The sequence below is a fragment of the Canis lupus genome, chromosome 1, assembly GCF_003254725.2.
Source record: "Canis lupus dingo isolate Sandy chromosome 1, ASM325472v2, whole genome shotgun sequence".
Classification (NCBI taxonomy): Eukaryota; Metazoa; Chordata; class Mammalia; order Carnivora; family Canidae; genus Canis; species Canis lupus.
Window position 1 is genome coordinate 95,255,804 of NC_064243.1, and position 21,071 is coordinate 95,276,874.

The 21,071-nt window shown below is 54.2% G+C and overlaps 1 protein-coding gene across 2 annotated transcripts in view; it reads left to right on the forward strand.

The window, feature by feature from the left end:
- The first annotated feature begins 559 nt into the window (after window positions 1–559).
- Window positions 560–21,071, forward strand: part of ROR2 (receptor tyrosine kinase like orphan receptor 2) — a 185,105-nt gene continuing 164,593 nt past the window's right edge. The window contains exon 1 of one of the 2 annotated variants that reach the window (XM_025423561.3): window positions 560–690. In XM_025423561.3, coding sequence (XP_025279346.1) covers window positions 603–690 — 88 coding nt within the window. In that variant the 5' untranslated portion in view covers window positions 560–602. The remainder of the gene's footprint in view (window positions 691–21,071) is intronic. The other variant, XR_003126804.3, reaches the window with a different exon arrangement.

Sequence of the window (21,071 nt, forward strand, 5' to 3'; positions counted from 1 at the left end):
AGGTGGATGCCGGCGGCTCGGGCGCCCCTGCGGCCAGCGCGGCCGCCGCGAGGTCCGGCCACACGCCCCCGGGGCGCACCCCCGCGGCCCGGCGACCCGAGGGCGCGCGCGGGAGGCCCGTGCGGGGACCGAGCGGCCGCCCCCGCCCCCGGCCCGGCCCCGGCCCCGGCCCCCCGCTTCCCGCGCGCCCCGCCCGCCCTCCCGCCCGCCGCGGGCGCGTCCCTCCGGCAGGGGGCGCCGGCGCCGGCCTCGCTCTGCCCATCGGGGCGGGCGAGCCCGGGACCCTGCCTCCTGCGCGCCGCGGTCCGCCCCCCGCGCTCCTCCCGGCGGCCGGCGGGACGCCCAGCCCGCGCCCCGGAGCCTCGCAGCCAGCCCGCGCCGCGCCCCAGCCCAGCGGCCGTCCGGGCCGGGCCGGGCCGGGAGAACACTAGGAGCTCCGCGGCGGGGACGCAGTCGCGCGGCGCCGGGGACGAAGGGCAGCGGCCGCGCGGCCCACAGGGGTGGTGGCGCCCGGCCCCGCGCGCCCCGCCGGCCCCCGCGCGCCCCGCCGGCCCCCGCGGCCCCCGCGGCCCCCACGGCCCCCACGGCCCACGGCCCGCGGCATGGCCCGGGGCTCGGCGCCGCCGCTGCTGTGCGCCCCGGCCGTCTGGGTGGCCGCCGCGCTCCTGCTCTGCGCGCCCCGGACCTCAGGTAGGACCCGCCGCCCCTCGGTGCCCAGGCGGGCGCCGCGCTCTGGGTCTGCGCCGCCGCCGCGGGGGCCCGGCCGCTTCCCGGGGGGCGCGCTCTGGGGGCGGCCGCGGCCTGCAGGGCCCGGGCGGGCGGGAGGCGCGGGCGCCGGCGGGGAAGCCCGCGTGCGGGGCGTGCGGGGCCGTGCGGGGCGGCGAGTGTGCCGGCGGCCCGGTCCCGCCGCGGCGTCCTCAGCTCTCGGGACCCGGGCTCGGGCCCTGCCGCCCAGGCTACTCCCGCGGGCTCCCGGCCCCCGCGCCCCCCTGTGCGCCCGAGCCTGGGGTTCCCGCGCCCCCCCGCCCCCGCCCCCGCCCCCAGATCCGAGGAGACGCTGCCTTCCCTTTTGTTGGCCCCGCCACCCCCCACCCCTCCTCCTCTCCCGGGAGGTAGCCGAGCGGGGGCCTTTCGGCTGCCGGGCGGCTCCCCGAGACCCGGGCCGGGCCGGGACACGCGGCCGGGGGTCGGCCCGGGGCTCCCGGTGGCCCTGTCTGGGGGGCGGGCCCGCGCGGGCTGTGTGCGTGCGCCCCGGACACGCAGGAGCGCCCGAGGAGGCGGCGCCCGCCCACGCCGCCCGGACCCCTGGGCACCTCGGCCCGCGCGGGCCGCATTCCGGGCACCCCGCCGGGTGGGGGAGGGCGGCGCTGCCGCGGGCCGGGACGCTGGGAGGCCGAGGAGGGTCGCCCCCGCCCCTTCACACGAGAGACGGACCCGGCGTCGCCCCCTCTTGCACCGTGCACCCCCACCCCCATGTATTCCTGCAGGCAGGTGAGAGGGAGGGACAGGGACCGCCGCCCCGGGGGCCTCGCGCCTCCCGCGGTTTGCTGCCAGCCGCGCGCTCCGGGACCGGTGTACAGCACCAGGGGGGCCGGCCAGCCTTCTTTTGGGGGGAGTCGTCCGCGTTTAAGCAGATGCTGATTACTTCAGACATCGCTGATGACTTGATTTGGGAAGGGGGCTTGCGTTTCTGTCGCTGTCCCTTCAGCGCGTAAAAAAGCGCGCAGGGTGCCCTGCGCAATGGTGAGCAAACCTGGCCTATTCCGAGTCAGGCCGGGGGACCCTCACGACATCCCTGCACCCCTCCTCCCCGCACGGATCCCTCCCCCCGTTAGAGTGGGCGGGGGAATCTGCCGCTGCGCGGGGAGAGGGGGGCGCACGGGGCCTAAATCCGGGCCTGGACGCGCGGTGGCGCAGCGCTGGCGCTGGCGGTGCGCGGGGCTCGGTGGCCCTGCACGGCTGCCTGGCTGCACGCGCTGCGGCGGCTTTCGTTGCACGAGCGTTGCACGAGGGTGGGGTGCCGTGGGGTGCCGTGGGGTGCCGTGGGGTGCGGAGGGCTGTCAGCGGGGCGCTGCGAGAAAGGCGACTCCTCTGTTGCTCAGACCGACATCGGAACAAGCCCGGGGAAGTTGCTCGCGTTTCGGACCGAGTAGTTGAAACGTTGCCCGTCTCTTTCAGTCGTATTTCAGGAATCTCACGAGGAACAAAGCAATCCTGGGTCATTCTCCTTAACTCTGGAACCCCGAGCGGAGGTCACTTGCTTTTTTCCAGTAAAATAATCGTCTCCATAAGGGAGGGAGGAGGAAAGGTGTTCATCGTCATCCTCTTACTTCTGGAATGCTCCCGTTAGCTGAACGTTCAAACTTGTTCATATTCAAAATATGAATTCAGTTGTATGCTTACAGGAGATTTGGGTACTTTTGGCATCTTTTCTGCTGTGAAGAGGAATCCCTGCAATCTGAGTGTATTTTATACACAAAAGATGTGACTATATAAAAACATGGAAAGGTTATTGCAGAAGGATTCGTAGATTCTTATTCTGCATTTTTATGGAGAGCTCTGTTCCCTGAGGAGACAAATACCTAATGGGACTGTGTGCCCCGCCCAGGTAGGAAAGGCTGGAGTGGTGGTTTGGGGGTTCGCCCTTTTCCCATTTTGAGAGCGCAGGAGTGTTGATTTCTGGCCCAGATTCTTGGAGTGATGGTCATAATAAATAATGCTATCGGTCCATTTGGAAGCCAGCACAGGACAACATCTTGAATAAGACTTTGGAAAAAGAAAAGTTTTCATGTATGTTGTAAGGCAACATGTTTTTCTCATTATGGCTGTGTATGCAGCAAAGAAGCACACTTTTGAAATGTTTCGGCATTTAACAGCGGGGGCAGGCTTAACTCTGGTGTCCACTCAGTGCTGAATGCCATCCTGAGACCTGGATACACTGGCCCTGCGGGTCACCATCCACGTGGCAAGCTGCTGTATGAAGGATTCACAGAAACACCCTTGGGTGCCCATGGGTGCCTAACTCTCAATTAGTAAAGCAAGTCCCAGTTTGGAAAAAAAATGACCAGAATTTTGCTTAATGTTTTGCGTGCAACATGAGTTTGAGAATGTGCTTCCTGGGGACCATATCTGCAGATTGACGAGGCAAAATGGGAACCGCATTTCTGTTTTTATTGTTAAGCCTTTCTCCTCTTGTTGGGTCAAAGCACAGCCTTGTTAGGCGTTTGTGTGTCACTCTGCAGTAAAGTACTTGTTACCGGTGAACGGTTAGCCTTGGTTTAACCTCTGAGACACCAGAGCCTGGCAGAGCCAGATCTTTCCTTTGCAGTCCTACCCCCCCCCGCCCCCCCCCGACCCCCAGGCCAGATCAGTGGGATAGAAATGTGGGGCCGCAGCTTGTCTGACAGGTAGGGAGGGTGCATCCTCTAAGAGGGGGATTCTGAAGCGGGTTTCCGCCGCAGAAGTGGCGTTCCTTTAAAATGCATTCCACGGGAGGCCAGGATGTGGAAAGTTATTATCATTGAAATGGGACCCGGGTGTGAAGGGCTGGCCCTCCCTAATCTGCAGAACCCTGGCCAGTCTGATTAAGCACAGGAAATTTGTGTACTCTGTAGCTCTTTTCCCTGGGAGAGCTCTAATGATATAATTCCAGGTCGTCGTCAAGGAAAAGACAGTGGGCTGCGAAGTGTTATCCCCACCCCGGGTTTATGACCATCTTCGGAAACGTTCCGTCGATGTCAGAAGCCTTTTGGTGTTTATTTGGTCCATTCCCTGGGAACCTGAAAGCGGACCCAAAGTCCTCCCCCACAGGAGTGTCCTGCGGTCACCGAGTGGAGAAGGACGGGGTAGCAGAGCTTTGGGTTTGCCCTGCTGTGCCCCATGGTGGGGGGCTCCTTAAAGGCTCTGACCCCATCCTGATGGATAAGGTTGTCCTTAAGATACTTCCTTCTTTGGGGACCCTGAGGTGACTGCCAGGCAAACTCCATGAATACCGTGCATGAAAGCTTTCAAAGCAAAGGGGGCTTTTCTTTTTCAGAGAGAGGAAGCATTGCTGGGGAAGTCTTGCATGGCCAATAGCAATTTCATGAAAGGACAATTGGGGTTAAAAGCACTGATGTTGGAAACATTGCTTCGTGGTGACCCTTTGGGTCCTTTGGTTTTGTGTTCACTGCAGCACGGTATCAGAAATGTTAGGAGTTTGATGAGTACTGAGGACTTCCTGAGTATTGAAATAAAAAAAAATGGAGCAACCAGAGGAGGAGCTCTGACCCATTAAGTATGGATGCAACTGGGAGAGGGTGGGGGGTGGCTGGTACCAGCCTCTCTCTTTCTAGTAGGTATTTGGTTTTGTCCAGGAGCTTGCCACGTTGGAAATAAAAGGGCAGGACAGCTCTGCTTGCATGGACAAATGGTCATGAAACCTACCTGGGGTGTGATCTATTTAAAATCATGGTGACAGAGTGGCCGAGGAATTGTTGAACAATGCTGGGAATTTGCTGAAAGCTTTTCAAAAATAAGGAATTGTGTTGGTGTGGTGGTTTGCACCATTTTTGGGATTTCGGGTTTTTTGTTTTGATTTGATTTTTTAAAAATTCTATCTTGGAGAGAACCAAAAAAAAAAAAAATCAAAAACCAAAGGGAAGGAAGTAATTACAGAAAAATTTAGCCTCATTAGACTAAGTGGCTTGTCCTCTAGAAAGTCTCACGTTTCAGTGGGAAGTGGAGTGTGTGTCTTTAATTGTCATTGGAATGAGCTCCAGTAGGCACCCTGTCACTTGTGAGATGTTATCTGGGGAGAATGTGGTCGCTTCTTTGAGTCCTCCATGGGTGGGGGAGGGTTTGCCCCAAATCCCCCCAGTCCCCAGCCCAGTGATTTCCACAGCCCGGTGCCCTGCTGTGGGGGTGGGGTCGGTAACCCAGTGTGCACTTAAATTACAGAAATCCCCTTTGCAGATTGGAGCAGCAGAGGACAGTTGCTGCCGGGCACACTTTGCTATTCGGGTTAAAATTCATTAAACTGAAATGAAGGCTTGACTTCCTTCACTGCCCTGGCTGCATTTCACAGGCCCACGCACACAGAGGACATTCCTGGCACCGCAGGGAGCTCTGTCGCCACCCCCCGGGGCTGTTCCTCCCCTCTGTCCTGGGGCTCAGTGTTTGTCCTTAGCTTCAGGAGCACGTTGGAGAGTCCAGAGCAAGGAGGGGCTCCATCTGGTTTGCCTAGAGTTTGGATTGTTGCTGGTGGGAGATGGGAGGGCAGAACTGGATCCAACCGGATTGACCCTAACGTGTGGGACCCGGCCCTGAGCCTCTCGTGCAGTCCGTGGCACTGGGCGGGATGTCGCGGACAGGTGTGTGCACCATGCATGTGTGCCTGCGTGTGCTTGGGAGGGGCAACCCCGTAGCTCCATTAAGAGCGTGTCAAATGTTTTTTTTTTTTTTAAGATTTTATTTATTTATTCATGAGAGACATAGAGAGAGAGAGAGAGAGAGAGAGAGAGAGAGGCAGAGACACAGGCAGAGGGAGAAGCAGGATCCCTGCAGGGAGCCCGAGGCAGGACTCATCCCAGGTCTCCAGGATCACACCCTGGGCTGAAGGCGGCGCTAAACCACTGAACCACCGGGGCTGCCCCAAGAGCGTATAAAATGGTCTTAGGGGTGCCTGGGTGTCTTCCTTTTGGCCCAGATCATGATATTGGAGTCCTGGGATCAAACTTCATGTCGGACTCCCTGCTCAGCAGGGGAATCTGCTTCTCCCTCTGCCCCCCTGCCCCCGCCTTGTGCTCTCTCTCTCTCTCTCTCTCTGTAAAAGAAATAAATGAAATCTTTAGAAAAAAATCATCTTAGTGACGACTGTTGACTTGAATTAGGCCGAGTCTGAGATCTTGCAGCAGGACACCTTGAAGAAGTGAAAGGAACATAGTGTCTTGGAGGAATGTGCACCGTGCAGATTCAAAGCACATGCACAGGGGAAGGGACAAGGACTCCTTGCCCCCCCGTACCTGTGAGCCGCCCCCCCACAAGGCACCCTGGGGGTGCAGAAAGCAGGGTCCCACAGGGAGACCCACTCGTAGTGGTCCGGGCCAGGGAGAAAGGATGTGACATGTGAGGACACGCTCACGGAGTGTGTCAAATTCAGTCAAGTCTGGCAGCGTCAGTATTTGTCAGCCCTCCTAGAGAGAGCAGAAGACATGTGTGCACCCGGACGCGGAGGTCTCCCTTAGCCCAGACGCCAGCAGCCGCCCTGGGGATGGCCAGGTGCCCGCAGCAGCGGGAGCAGTAGGAAGTAGAAGCGGCCCGGGGCAGTCCATGGGGTAGGGGAGATCTCTGGAGTCAGGTCACAGGTGTGTTCAGGTCGTGAGGGGGTGAGTGGTCCAAGGGACTGGCCTGCAGTCATGTTCTAGATAATGGCAGCAGTGGTTGGGATGAGAGGATCCTGTTTGTACCCAAGACAGGAGGTGCATGAAATATCAAGGGGCTTGGTGTCGGACTCACTGGGGAGTTTCCAGGAAAGGTGCTGGATAAGGAGCTTCCTGGGGGGAAACCGACAGGGGACATGTCCATGTCTCGCTTAGGGGTCTGGAGGACGGTCACACTCAGCATTTTGGCTCCTGGCAGGCAGTGGGCATTGGACCAGAGAATGAGTGGGCTTTGGGGCACGGTGAGGAACTTGGTGTGGACATGGGAGCCCCACCTGGAAAGTGAGTGGCCCACCAATGGGTGGCAGGACAGATGTGGAAACAGGGGAGGGGCTGCAGGCTCAAAAAAGCTTTCAGGCACAGCCTCTGGGTCCCCCTAGGTGCAGGGTCTACCTTATAGCCCTACAGTGTGTTCTTATTTTGTGTTTTTCTTGTGGAACACCCCCCTCGAGAACATTTGGAAATAACATTTGGAAACTGAGAGTTTTCTTCCCAACAGTTGAAATAACCCCAGGTCACCGTATCATAATCATAGTCTTCACATAGTAGACTTCATATAACATCGGCTGTTGTTTCCAAAGCAACTTGAGATAGGGAAACATTGAGTGACACGCTACGTCTGCAGGAGATGATGGGACAAGGGGGTGCCCCCTCTAATGAACGTGAGAGGTGGATGCTGTGCAGAAGCGGAGAGCCTGGCTGGTTGTGCATCTGCAGTTTTTTTTTTTTTTTTTTTTAAGATTTATTTATTTGAGAGAGTGAGAGAGAGAGAGAGCATGGGGGAGGGGTGGGGAGTGCAGAAGGGGAGGGAGAAGCAGACTCCCTGCTGAGCAGGGAGCCCCGATGCAGGACTCCATCCCAGGACCCTGAGATCATGACCTGAGCTGAAGGCAGGTGCTTCACCGACTGAGCCACCCAGGGGCCCCTGAAAACATTTTTAGTGATCCACTTCAGTTCAGTGGCAGGAAGCACGTTCACACTGTCCTGTGACCCCACCGTGCATCTCCAGAACTCTTCATCCCCCAAACTGAAATTCTGTCCCCATTAATCCCTGGCTCCCCCGTTCCCTCTCCCTCCAGCCCCCGGCACCCACTGTTCTGCTGTCTGTGTCTATGACTGGGCCGGCCGCCGAAGGTACCTTGAATAGATGGGCTTATTCGGCATTCATCCTTTGGCAACTGGCTTCTTTCACTTCGCCTAGTGTTTTCAAAGTTCATCCACTTGTAGGATATGTCAGTACTTCCTTCCTGACGCTGAAGAATATTCTGTTACGTTCACCCCCCACACACACCCCACGTCTCCTGCGTTCTGCTTTGCCATCTGTTGGTGGACATTCGGGTTGTTTCCCCTTTGCGGCTGGTCAGTCACGCTGTCCTGCACACGGGTGTACGTGGGGGGTGTCTCCGGGGCTTTGGGTGTATGCTTGCAAGTGGAATCGCTGGACGGCGTGGTGGTTCTCGTTTTACTGCCCAGGAACCGTCATCCTGCCCCTGCCGTAGCCACTTGCTGCTTTCCGTGTTACTGATAGTTGCGGTCACGGTGGATGTGAGGTGGGATTTCACTGCAGTTTGGATTTGCGTGTCTCCAACGACTAGTGACATTGAGCATCTTTTCCTGTCATTTGTGTGTATTTCACGGCCACTTGCATATCTTCTTTTGAGTAATGTCTATTCCAATCCTTTGCTCATTTTAAAAATCAGATAGTTTGGATGTTTTTTTTTTTTTTTTTTTGGTTGCATTGTAGGAGTTCTATATATCCTGGATATTAACTCCTTATCAGGTATAAGTGTAATTGTACATATTTACTCCCATTCCGTGGGCCACCTTTCCATTCTGCTTTGTGTGAGGTGCGTGTAGGGTTGGGCAAGGACCAAGTGTGTTGATTGTGGTGTAGGCAGAGTTCCTACTGTGGAAAGAAGGAGATGCTAATCTGGGATCCAGGAAAGCAAGAACCCACAGGGGGCTGGATTGGAATTGGAGACAGTGGCGTAAGTCATGATTTCATCTATTCGCTGACACAACAACACACACACGTGAATGTTCACGTTAGGAAGTCATAACTTGTAAACTGTCAATGATCTCTGATGTAGTCATGTTCCGCCGGCACCTCACTAGCAATGAGCACTCCCGCTGCCCGCATCTGGGCGGGTAGATGGGGTTCCCCAGTCAAGGAGCTGGGAGTCCTGGGGAGGCAAGACCGCTTGTGGGGCCAGCATGGGGAGGGATGCAAGGTGAGCCCGGAGCATGTTCTTGGGCCAGAAAGTAAGTGATCAGAGATAATGGGAATGTCTCAAACGTGCAGGTGCCCATTGCAGGAGCTCTGGAGGTCACATCTGGGACGTGCTAAGTGTCGAACAAAGGTGAGCGCGGGTTCGACATGGAACAAAATGGTTCAACGCTGATGAGTCAGTGAGTAACCGCATACATGTGTGTGTTTCCCGGGGCCGCCTGATGGAGCAGCACAAACAAGGGGACTTCAAACATAGGAAATAGAGGATGTCCGCAGAAAATGCCCGTGTCAGCGGTCCACACTCTTGGGAGTCTCCAGGGAATTTGTTTGTTTGTTTGTTTGTTTTTTGCCTCTTCCAGGTCCTGGTGACTGTCCCTTGTGGTGTCCCTTGTATCGTGGCGGCATCAGCTTGCTTTCTCCCTCACCTTCTCAGAGTTGCCCTTCCTTGGTGTCTGTGTGGGTCCCTTCCTCTTCTTGTAAGGACATCTATCATTGTGTTTAGGCTCCCTTTAAATCCAGGACAGTTTTCGTCTCAGGGTCCCTTCACTTGTTACTGCTGCAAAGACTATTTCTAGATAAGGTCACATTTGAAGTTCTGGGTGAATATGAATTTTGAGAGACACTATTTAACCCACTTTGTTCCACAAATAAATAGAAGGGATGGGGAAGAGAGAGCACTTCCCTATAGCAAAATGCCAATTAGGGGACTCTGGGTGGCTCAGCGGTTGAGCGTCTGCCTTTGGCTCAGGGCGTGATCCCGGGGTCCCAGGATCGAGTCCCACATCGGGCTCCCTGCAGAGAGTCTGCTTCTCCCTCTATGTCTCTGCCTCTCATGAATAAATAAATAAATAAATAAATAAATAAATAAATAAATAAAAATTTAAAATGCCAATTAATAAATGTGCAGTGAGCAGGAAAAACCCCATTTAGCGATAGTAATTGTAGAGATTGATTTGGGCAAGAGTCCTCAATGAATGCTGAATCTAATTAGAAGAGGCCACGCATGGTGGGGAGCAGGAAATGTTCCTGGCCCACAGTGTTTCCCACTGCCCCCCACCCCAGCCCTCATTTGCAAGGGGACAGTTAGTGACAAGACTGGAGAGGCATAGGACGTCGCCCTAACTCGGTGATCAAGGCTCACGCCACCCGGGCGGGCCGATGGACACGTTCTTCTGAGAAGGGTGTCACTTGGGTTGCTTTCCAGCTGGAGATATGACACCTGACTCTGACGGTGACACACACCAGCAAGCCCAACTGGAGAAGCATCTTACTGAAACAGTTGGCTTTTAGCAGCAAACCTCAAGGTCGTGAACGACGAAGATGGCCAAGGAACGGGCCTATGGGACGGGGTGACCACATGCACTGTGTGATTCCAGATGGGTCGGTGCTATGGCAAAAACACGTGATGTGGGTATCGGTGGAACGTTTGATGAAATTGAAATATGGGCGTAAAATACTCAAAAATGTTGTCCAAGTTAACTTCCCTGAGTTTGTGAATCATAGGGAGGTCGTTGAAGAGAATGTCCTGACGTTTGGGATGTATATACTGTGCATTAATGGATAACGTAATGTCTACAATCTATTCGGAGTCTTTGGAGGGAGAGCATGGCGTGTGCGGAGACAGTATGGTGGACACATGGGGGAAATGTGAAAAATCTGTGGGTCTGATCAAGAGGATGGGTGTGTGTGTAGGGGGGAGTTTCCTGCATGAATCTTGCAACTTTTTTGTAAATTGGAATTGATTTACAGGGACTCCTGGGTGGCTAAGTAGTGGAGCATCTGCCTTCGCCTCCGGATGTGATCCCCGGGGTGCCGGGATCGAGTCCCACATCGGGGCTCCCTGCAGGGAGCCTGCTTCTCCCTCTGCCTCTCTCTCCGTGTCTTTCATGAATGAATAAATAAAATCTTAAAAAAAAAAAGGAAATGATTTACAAGTAGAGGATTGAACAGGTCATTGCACACGTGTGACCATAGCCAGTGTCTCTAAGAAGAAAGACACAAACAGTTGTGTTTTATTGGAAATGGTGTCAGACCTCACACAGGGCTGGGGAGGCTGGCGGGGGGGGGGGGGGGGGGAGACGCTCGTGTTTTCGACACAGGTTTCTTCAACGAGGCTGAAAATTGCCAAGTGTGAGTCTCGTCTCTAGATTGCCAGGACTTCTAACACATTTCCCCTTTGCTTTTTCATTATAAAAAACGTCAGGCAGACACACAATGAGACTAAGTACAGTGAACCCCTCTATATTTTTCCTGCAGCCTCCACAGTTACACGTCCTGTTAATTTTGTTTCATTTCCCCCGGCCCTCTTAATGGGTCCCAGACAGCCTTAATTTTTTTTTTTTTAACCTGTAAATACTTCAGCATGAATGGTAAGGACTGTTCTCCACATAATCTCAATACTGTTATCACAGACAGGCGTTATCTGAGACCCAAGCCCTGCCCTGTTTTCCGCAGCCGGCTAGAAAATGGCCTTTGACACTTGCCTTGATCGCAGCGGGGGTGCAGGCGAGGTGTACCCCGAGCCTCGGTGTTCGCCATCCGAGCAGCCGTCAGCCAGACCTGGGGTTTGCAGTGGGTCTGCGCCGCTGCGTGGCGGCAGGTGCAGAGGTGTTCGCGCGGTGCAGGGGCTGTGGGTGCTCTGGGGGGGAAGGACCCCGCTGGGTCCTGGTGCAGAGGTGTGTGGGGGCCCGGGCTGGTGCTCCGGGAGAAAGGCGCTGCGGTGCGCTGCCTGGAGCAGGTGCTTCCTCACCACTCTCGGGGCTCGGTGTCGTCACACAAGGGTATCCAGGTGAAGGAACACAGGGTGGGGGAGATATGGGACCTCTTGGGTCCCTCCGACCCCTTCCTGCATTTCTCAGCATCAGTGCATCAGAAGGGTCCGTTTTGTGTGTCTCGGTGCAGAGGGTGTGATGTCCAGCCCCCCAGGGTTGGGGGGACCCGTTTACAGTCCGTAGGGCAGGTGAGGGGGTTTGTATCCAGAGCACCTGACCCCCGAGGTAGATGAGAAGGTTAATGTCCCACTTGCAGCAGAGACACAGCACACAGCAAACAGTTCATGGAGCAGCAGATGCAAAGGGCCAGAACCCCTAGGAAGGCGTCGGGCCTTGTTAGGCTCGAACATGATGCAGCTTACAAGACAGTCACCCCCCGCCAGTGGCGTTCCCCCTGAACCTTGGCTGGAGTCACCAGTGGGTAACGAGAGCCGTGCCAGCAGTGATGTGGGTGGCGTGGTGCTGGGGGAGGGTGGTGCACGCTGCCACTTGGAGGGCGGTCGGCACTGGCTCTTACCGTCACAAGGGTGCACGTCCTGGTCTTGCTCTAGAACAAGACATGTGTGCCCGGGCGGCACGCTGCTCACTGCCACCCCAGTTCGAATGGAGAGGAGTTGGAAACAGCGACGTGTCTTGCGATGGGAGCCAGATAGCCGGCACTGTGTCTCCTTGGGGGCTGACGTGGAAATGGGGACCCCTGGGTACCAACAGCGCAGTGATTCAGCGCGGGATGCTGGGTGGGACAAAAGTCAGGCCACAGAGGGATGCATGTTGCATGTGACTGGTGTAAAAAATCCCCCCACCATCCCCCCTTCCGTGTGTGTGTGTGTGTGTAGATGCTGGCCTCCAGAATCAGGCGTCTAGTCTACAAACACAGAATGACACCAGCGGTTCCCCAGGGGGAGGGGAGAGGAGGGCAGAGGGGTCTCAGGATCTTTTGTGCCGTTGTGCCTCCTGCACCGGTGACACCTCGTTGGGTCCTTTCTTTAAGCTGCCAGGGAAGACACTGTGTCTGGCATTTGAATAAAGGAGTCGAGGCTGTTGTCACAGACGCTGTTGCCTCCCATCACCTCCCTCCTTGCTTTGTCCTTTGCTGGCCAGAGCGGGAGGTGAAGGAGAACCGTGGGAAGGCTGTCTGTCGAGGAGACCGTGGCAGTTCCTAAGCCTGTTGGGGAGCGTTTTGATTTTTAGGGTGTTCACAGACAGGTAAGGACATAGGAGGCTGGGATGTGGGAACCCTAGGCCAGCCAGTTCCCCAGTTCTGCAGACTCTCTACCTCCAAGTGTCACATCCCCATCCCGTTCTTCACATATTGATCCTTTTTGAAGCTGTCCCCAAACCCTCCACGTGGAGTTGCACCTGCTGGGCAGCTTGTTGCAGGGCAACAGGGGGCAGCCAGTCCCCCTGTTTACTGCCACGGTCCCCAGAGCCACTGAGATATTTGGACCTTATGTAAATAGCCACAAGAACCAGAGTCTTCTGCATATTTTGAAACCGAAGCAAAAAACGGGAAATCTGAAAGAATGTTAAGATGGAACTATAGTGGGAGCTGCCTTTCAAAACTAACAACTTTGTGTTTCTCCGGTTGTGAGGCTGGAGGGCCCTTGCTCTCACTGGATGACTTTCCGTAAAGACAACACCACATGGGCACAGGGTGGATGACGTGACCCCCACAGAAAGGGATGCTGGAGCCCTAACTCTCAGGACTTCAGAATATGGTGTTGGCTGGAGAGAGGATTTTTACAGATGTGATCAAGTTAAAATGAGGTCATGACGGTGGGTCCTAAGGCAGTCTGACTGGCGTCCCTACAAAAAAGGAGAAACCAGGGCCCAGAAACAGCCTTGTGGTGGAGAGAAGGTGACAAAGGTGACGAGAAGACACAGGGAGAAAAGATGCCAAAGTCAGCCAGGCCCACATCTTGCGATCTCGGGGTTCAGCCTCTAGGTCAGTGGGATGATGAATGCCTGTTGTTCTGGTGCCGTTTGTTACCATGGCCTGTGCTGACCCATACGCTGCTGCCAGACACCCCTTCTGTCGATGAGCCTGGGAGTCCCGGGGACTGGTCAGTGTTAGGGTCTGGAACTGGGTCCCAGACACAGCAGGGCCAGTGCCACCCGATGGGGACGAGCCACTTGGCACAGAGGGCAGGGCTGTCCTCCTGGAGAGCTCGCTGTCCCGTGCTGCTCTCTCGACAGCGCTGTGGCCAGCCCTGTGTGCTGCTGCCAGCCGCCAGGCTGCCGTCGGGGGGCCGTGGGGCAGCCACCCGCCTGTCCCCCCACGTTCCTCCAGCCTCTTGCCTGGCTCTCGATGGGGGACGTGAGGCTTTGACGGGGGCGGACAGGGTGGGAGGGGGCAGCCCCCAGAGGTCAGAGCCGGGTGAGGTGCCTGCACACGCTCCCCTCCGGGGTGAGGCCTCCTCGAGGTGCCAGGCGCCCATCCCTTTGTGACTCTCGGGGGAACCACGGTAACAGCAAAAACAAAACCCGCTGAGAGCAAACATCCTGGGCGCTAGGATTGCGCTGCTTGTCAGCGTGGGTGATTTATCGGGGCCTGGAAGCCTTTGAAGCGGGAGGCGATTGGACTCCTTGAAGTCTGGCCCCGCGGGGAAGCCATGGAAGCGCCAAATGGAGAGGAAGGGGTGAGGGGCCCCGGCTGGCTCGTGGGGTCCCCGGCTCCTGGTGTGGGGAGGGTTTCTCCTTTCTTCCCTTTTGTCCGGTTCCAAGGCTCGGGTGGCTCTGGGGGCAGTGGAGAATTGCCAGCAAGCAGAAAGAGACCTTTTGTGGGGACCTCCCGGGCAGGCCGCAGGGGCACGCGACCAGCAGGGTGGTACATGGTGTCAGCTCCTTTGGGTGCTGGACAGTGGGCATCGCAGGGGGCCGCACAGGGCGGAGAGTTCTAGGCAGGGGTGTCGGCGCGCACCCCAGCAGATTGCAAGGAGGCGTTGGCAGGGGCCGAGGCCACGTGCAAGGTGTCACCCAGACAAGGCCTGGTTGCATCAGGAATGGTCCAGTGCCTGATTATTTCATTGCGAAGATTCAGATGGCTGTTTTGACCTCTATGAGTTTTCTTTCATGGTTTGCAAAATTCAGTATGTCCTCGTCATTTCATTTTGGGAGAAGGAAAACCAGCCCGTTGTTTCTCAAGGCAGAGCTGAGGCACAATGACTTCTAATTAGTGGAGGGTTTCCAGAGTTCAACTAAAATTCACTTAACTTTGATTGTTGTTTTCTTCTGCTACTCTAAACTTGGAGCCCATTTCTTTTCTTTTTGAATAATAATTAAAAAAAAAAATCCCCCAAACCCAAGATAGTCCAGTTTCTCCTACTTGACTAAGTCACTTTAGATCATGGACTCTAAAAGCCAAGCTGATTCAAAACAAAACAGAATAGAGCAAAACAAAAGAGAAAGAATGAAAACCAAGTGTGGGTATAAGCGGATTTGCTCAGGATTAAGGTTTTTAATTAATTAATTAATTAATTTTTAAAAAGATTTTATTTATTTATTCATGAGAGACACACAGAGGCAGGGACATAGGCAGAGGGAGAAGCAGGCTCTATGCAGGGAGCCCGATGTGGGACTCGATCCCGGGTCTCCAGAATCACACCCTGGGCTGAAGGCAGCACTAAACTGCTGAGCCACCGGGGCTGCCCAGGATTAAGGTTTTTAAAATGTTCTTTATAATGTTTTGTTCCTCCAGGCTATAGAATGAGGCCTGCCCTGTATTCTGGGTGTGTGGGGCGTGGGGTTGGGGGTTTTTACAATGTTGAGGGAGCTTTGGCTTGGGCCCAATTATCAATCTACTGTTGGGCCTAATTATCAATCTACCGTTGCAGGTATTTATTTAAAGAATCATTATGTGACAACCCCCACAAAACAATTCTATGCTGTTTTCTGTTTTTTACAGAAAATAGACAGATACTTCCAAGGGGCCTCCCTCTTGGCTTTGGGGCTTCATTTAGCTCTCTCTGGAATGTTTAAGTCTTACATCAGGGTAACTCACGTATTTATTACAGGACGAGGTACGAGTCAGGAAACACCAATCATACACGAAAAGCCCAGTAACACATGCTGATGGTTTGGGAAGAACCCCGTGAAGGGTGTAAACTGAGAAGCTCCCCCTCCCCCAACTCCTTCTCATGCCCCCCCCCCCACAATCCCGAGATCCCCAGATAGATGGTGGCCCGTCCATCTTGGCAGTCTCTGTGCTTCATTCCAGATGCTTTCTAGGCACATGTGCTTGCCTGTGCATCTCCTTTGTTTTTATTTAAATTGTGGCAAAATTTGCCTAACATAAAATTAACCATTATATTTATTTATTTAAAGATTTTATTTATTTCAGAGAGAGAGAGAGAGAAAGAATGAGCAGGAGGAGGGGCAGAGGGAGAAGCAGACTCCCTGCTGTGCATCCCAGTATGCCCGGGATCATGACCTGAGCCGACTGAGCCACCCAGGCGCCCCAGAATTAACCTTTATCTATGTATTTATGTATTCATTCATTCATTCATTCATTCATTCATGAGAGACACATACAGAGAGGCAGAGACACAGGCAGAGGGAGAAGCAGGCTCCCTGCAGGTAGCCTGATGCAGGACTCAATCCTGGGACTCCAGGATCATGCCCTGAGCCAAAGGCACACGCTCAACCGCTGAGCCACCGGGGCTGCCCAGAATTAACCATTTTAAAGTGCACAACCCAGGGGAGTTTAGTCTACTGACAGTGTTGTGCTCCCCTCCCAACTCCATCTGGTTCCAGAACATTCCCATCGCCACACTCACGGACTCTGTCTCTCTGGATTTGCCTTTTCTGGAAATTTTACATAAATAGAATCCTACACTGTGTGGCCTTTGTATCTGGCTTCCCTCACTGGGCAAAGTGTTTCCAAGCCCGTGCTGTGGCATCCCTGATCTGTTTTTATATTCAGTGAGATTATACCACACAGACTGCGCTGCTGTTTTGAACAACACTGGCTCTTAGAAATCTTTCCCTATTAGCACATGCCAGGCACCATTTCCACCCCTCGGCCTTTGCTAATATCTGCCGGTGGAGGCCCAAGGATGCCCACATTTCACTGGCCTCCCACCGGTGGATCCTTCTAATCCGAAGTTGGAGCTGATGCATACACTTCAGTGCTGCAGGGAACATCTGGATACACATTTTGTTTTGTTTTGTTTGCACTTGTGTATCTGGAGAGTCAGTTCCCAGAAGTGAATTTTTTTTTTTTTTTAAATCTGGCATGTTTATGTTTAAATCTTTCATAGATTCTACAGGATTGCTCTTCCAGAAGGCAGCACTTTATCCTCCCAGTCCCGGGGTGTGAGCCAAGCCCTGTCCAACTCTGGGCATTGTCAGGCATTTTCATCTTGTTAAGCCTGAAAAGTGGAAATGGTATGTTAATCCTGTGTATTGACATTTTACCGTGAGGCCAAGTGTCTCCTAAATCCCCGTGTTTTCCTTTTTTCAGGGAAATAACTGTTTACTTTTTCTACTAATTTTCTGTTAGTTGTTCTCTGTTATTTCCCTGACTGCTCTTTTTTTTTTTTTTTTTAAAGATTTTTATTTATTCATGAGAGACACAGAGTGGCAGAGACAGGCAGAGAGAGAAGCAGGCTTCTCACAGGGAGCCCGATGTGGGACTCAATCCCGGGACCCTGGGATCACGACCTGAGACAAAGGCAGATTCTCAACCACTGAGCCACCCAGGCATCCTTTAGCTCTATTCCTGATCACATTTAACTGTTGATCACGGGAAAGTATTTTTTCTTTCCCGTGATCAAGATTGTCCTTGGTCTTTGCTTGATGGTATTTGTTTCTATACAGAAAGTTTTATGGGGACAAAGGAAACTGGCTTTTCTATACTTTGAATTTTGCCACAGTAATGTTATTTTTAATATTATCCTTTTTGGAGGGGTTCTTATGATTCATCTCTTAGGGTTGAATCTTTCATTGACATGGAATTCGGATCCACCTTTACTCTCCTCAGACAAATTGCTTGGAGATCCTTTATTGAATCATGCATTCCTTTCCATGATGGGAACAGCAGCCTTTTCTGGGTATTAAAAATTCCTTGTTAGCTTGGCGTTATTTTTAGGTTGTTCACTGGCTGTTCCACTTTCAGATACCACAGCTTTATATGTTTTAACATTCGGCTGCAGTAATCCATTCTCTTAGTCCCACCCCACTCCCCAGAGTTTTTTTAGCTAGTCCCACTTAGCTTTCTGAATGAATCTTGGAGCAGTTTTATTCTTCAGTAATGCAAGTTCTTAAGGGTCTGTTTTCCTGAGTGTGGCTTCAGCTTTACCTTTTAGATTGTGTCACGTATTGTGCAATGTTTTTGTTACTGTTGTTTCCAGGGTGGTCTGTAATCTCAGTTTCTGTATCTTTTGTGATTCGAGAGCAGGTTAAGAAGAAACCTTGATTGGGATGCCCAGGTGGCTCAGCGGTTGAGCATCTGCCTTCAGCTCAGGGCGTGATCTCGGGGTCCTGGGATCGAGTCCCACATTGGGCTCCCCACAGGGAACCTGCTTCTCCCTCTGCCTGTGTCTCTGCCTCTCTCTCTGTGTCTCTCATGAATAAATAAATAAAATCTTTAAAAAAAATTTAATGATCTAACGTTTAAAAATGCTATGACAAAGTGGATAGGACTGTTGGCATCTGAGGATGTGTCAGTATTTACTGGAGAGTGATGAGGACCGCAAGCGTCGGTGGCACCCAGTCGGTCCTGGGGACCCAGCCCCCGGCTGGCCAGGGCAGCCAGCCACTGTGGTGCGCACCATATGGACAGGCCTCTGGGCGCCACGGTCGTCCCTCGGCAGCAGCTTCGGGTTGGGATTGGCCTTGTGCTCTTTGGACAGATTGTCCCGTATCTTTGGATCTGCCCATGAGAGGAGGCGTTATTATTACCCCCGTTATGGATGAGGAAGCTGCAGCAGGGAGGGATATGACCTGCCCAGAGCCATGCCTCTGCGCTGGTGGGGCCTGGGGACCCAGCTCTCTGAGTCCCACTCGCCCACCCCAGAGTCAGCAGGGCCACTGACCTTGGAGTGCAGGCCACCTTCCTTTATTCTGTCCCCACACTGCAGTGGGCTGTAGGTGCACCACGGACTGTCCCCACGGGAGCTTCCACTGAAGGAAGGTTCTGTTCCAGGTCCCAAGGCAGAGGGACACGCAGGCCATGCAGGGCTCCAGAGGGAGGCATTAGGTCCATCGGGAGCAGAAGTGGGAGTGGGGGGCAGTGAGGCCAGAGCCTTCCTTGGGCTTTTGCAGGAAAGGTGAGGCCAGGCCAAGTAAGCAGCTTAGGCTCAGCCAGCTGGAATCTGGCGAGCTCTGGGCCCTGGGGGCTCTCCCTTGTTGGGTTCCTGGGCCCGGAGCACTTGGGGGTGTGGGCGCTGCACTGGTTGGTTTGCACAAGAAAGGCCTGCCCGGGAGCCCTTTGCACCTGGAAGAATTGGGTGGCCCAGGGCGGGGCTGCCTCTCCCCATCTGTGAGGTTGAGGTCCTAGATGCCAGAGCTTTGAGAAAGCAGCAAATAAGCAAATCTAGTTAGCACGGTTGGCTCTGTGATGAATGGGTGCCAAGTAGGCAAGTGCAGAACGTCAGGCAGCCGCAGAGTTAGGAGTGGCAGGCGGCGGCCCCTGGCACGGGCCCCAGCAGCCGTCCTGCCCCGGCCGGTGGGTGGGCGAGGACTTCTCCTCCGGGTGGCCTGCCTGCTGGTCACACTTCACTGTGGGTAGTTTGGGATTTGGATAGGCGTCCAAATGCGATGGAGGGCAGAGGCCACCGGGTGACTATTGAGATCCTCGGGTCTCGGGGTGTTTTGTTCCCTCCTGGGAGGGCGGCTCCAGGGCGAGGAGTCTGGACCTCTGACCTGCTGTGGGAGGACAGTCCCATCCAGGACACAGTTTGGCGCTGATGAAATAGTTATGGTCTGAACAAGACTGCTTTGCTCCGTTTGGCTGCGTCTGGCTTGCGAAACGGGGCTAAACGTCCATTTCCCCCACTCCAGTGACACACCACTCCAAAAAATGTGTTACTGTGCACTTTTTCAAGTTGTGGTAAAATGCGCATCAGATTTGCCATTTTAATCATCATGAAGTGTGCAGTTGGTGGGGATCGACCCCATTCACACCGTTGTGCAACCATCCCCGCCATCTGTCGTCAGGACTCTTGCTCCTGCAGGACTGAAGCTCTGTCCCCGTGAAGCCCAGACTCCCCGTCCCCATGCCCTCCCCCAGCCACTGTCCTCCCTGCCTCTCACTGAATCTGACACTCAAGGGACCTCATGTGCTGGACTCCTCCACTGTCTTTTAGTGGCTGGCTTATTTCACTTCGTACAACAAGGTTATCTGCAGACTGACCACTCTTGATCTTTTGCAAAGGTGGATGGATTTCTGCCTCTCCCAGCAGGATGACCGGTGGCAATGACGATGGCTTGAAGTTTGAAGATGATGCCTCCGTCTATGGATCCACCTTAAATCGCTGTTGGAAAGGAAAATGCCAGATGTCTTCTTAAGTGCACTCTTGAGCGATGTGGGGTCTGGGGGGCACTGACTCCCCCTGCGCAGATGAAAATCCCCATGTAACTTCCGACTCTCCCAAAACGTAACTGCAGTCACTCTCCTGTTGACCGGAAGCCTTAGCAATAACATATCAGCAATGGATTAGCATGGTTTGTAGGGTGTGTGTGAGTGTAACATATTGCATTCTTACAAAATGTCAGCCAGAGGAAAGAAAATATCATTAAGAAAATCGTAAGGAAGAGAGAATACATTCACGGTACCCTAATGTATTCATCAAAACACTTTTTACGTAAGTGGACAGTTCTGCTCAGTGTGAACCCGTGGTGTTTGAGGGTCAATTGTACATGCAAGTCAGACCCAAACAACTGAGGCCGGGGCCACGGAAGGCAAGTTACTCGTTCCCCACCAAAGAGGAATATGGGCAGCTGGCTGTTCTGTCCAGGAGTCCGTCACTGTGGGGTCAGAATGGTGTCCGCCCCCGGATCTGCCCCACCGCTTCTGTTGGATGGCGCAGGGGGCCGGCTTTCCTCTCCCCCGACCACCTCTCCTAATAGAGGGTCTCCGTTATCACGAGTTTGAGCTCCGGTGGATTAACCCATCTGTAGACTTGCTGCCCTACAAGAAGCTTTGGGGCATATGCATTTTGACTCAGGGAGTAATTAGGAGAGGGGATTGAGAACTGGGGCTTGTGCAGAGACAAGTCATAAGTTTGTGAAAAAGTGGGTGGTTGTGCCAGGCACCAGAAGTGTGCACACACACACATACTGGAAGCCAAGGACATCACTGGGGGCCTGGCTTGGTGAGCCCACCTGCACTGGATGAGGGCAGAGCTTGCCCGGGAGGGGCTGGGGTCCCCTCAGTGGGCTGTGTGAAGGCCGTATTGAGGAATTGCATTCCTGAGAGCTGTGTGAGTTCATGTCTGCAAGACAAACAGGTCCTGGGTGCTGGGAGGGTGTCCTTCTCCAGAGAACCAGAACCCCATGGCCATGATCATCTTAGTGTGGTCCCTGGGCCAGCAACACCTGGGCGAGAACTTGTTAGAAATGCAAGTTCTTGGGGCACCTCGGTGGCTCAGGGGCTAAATGCCCTCCTTTGGCTCACATGATCTCAAGGTCCTGGGATCGAGTCCTGCATCG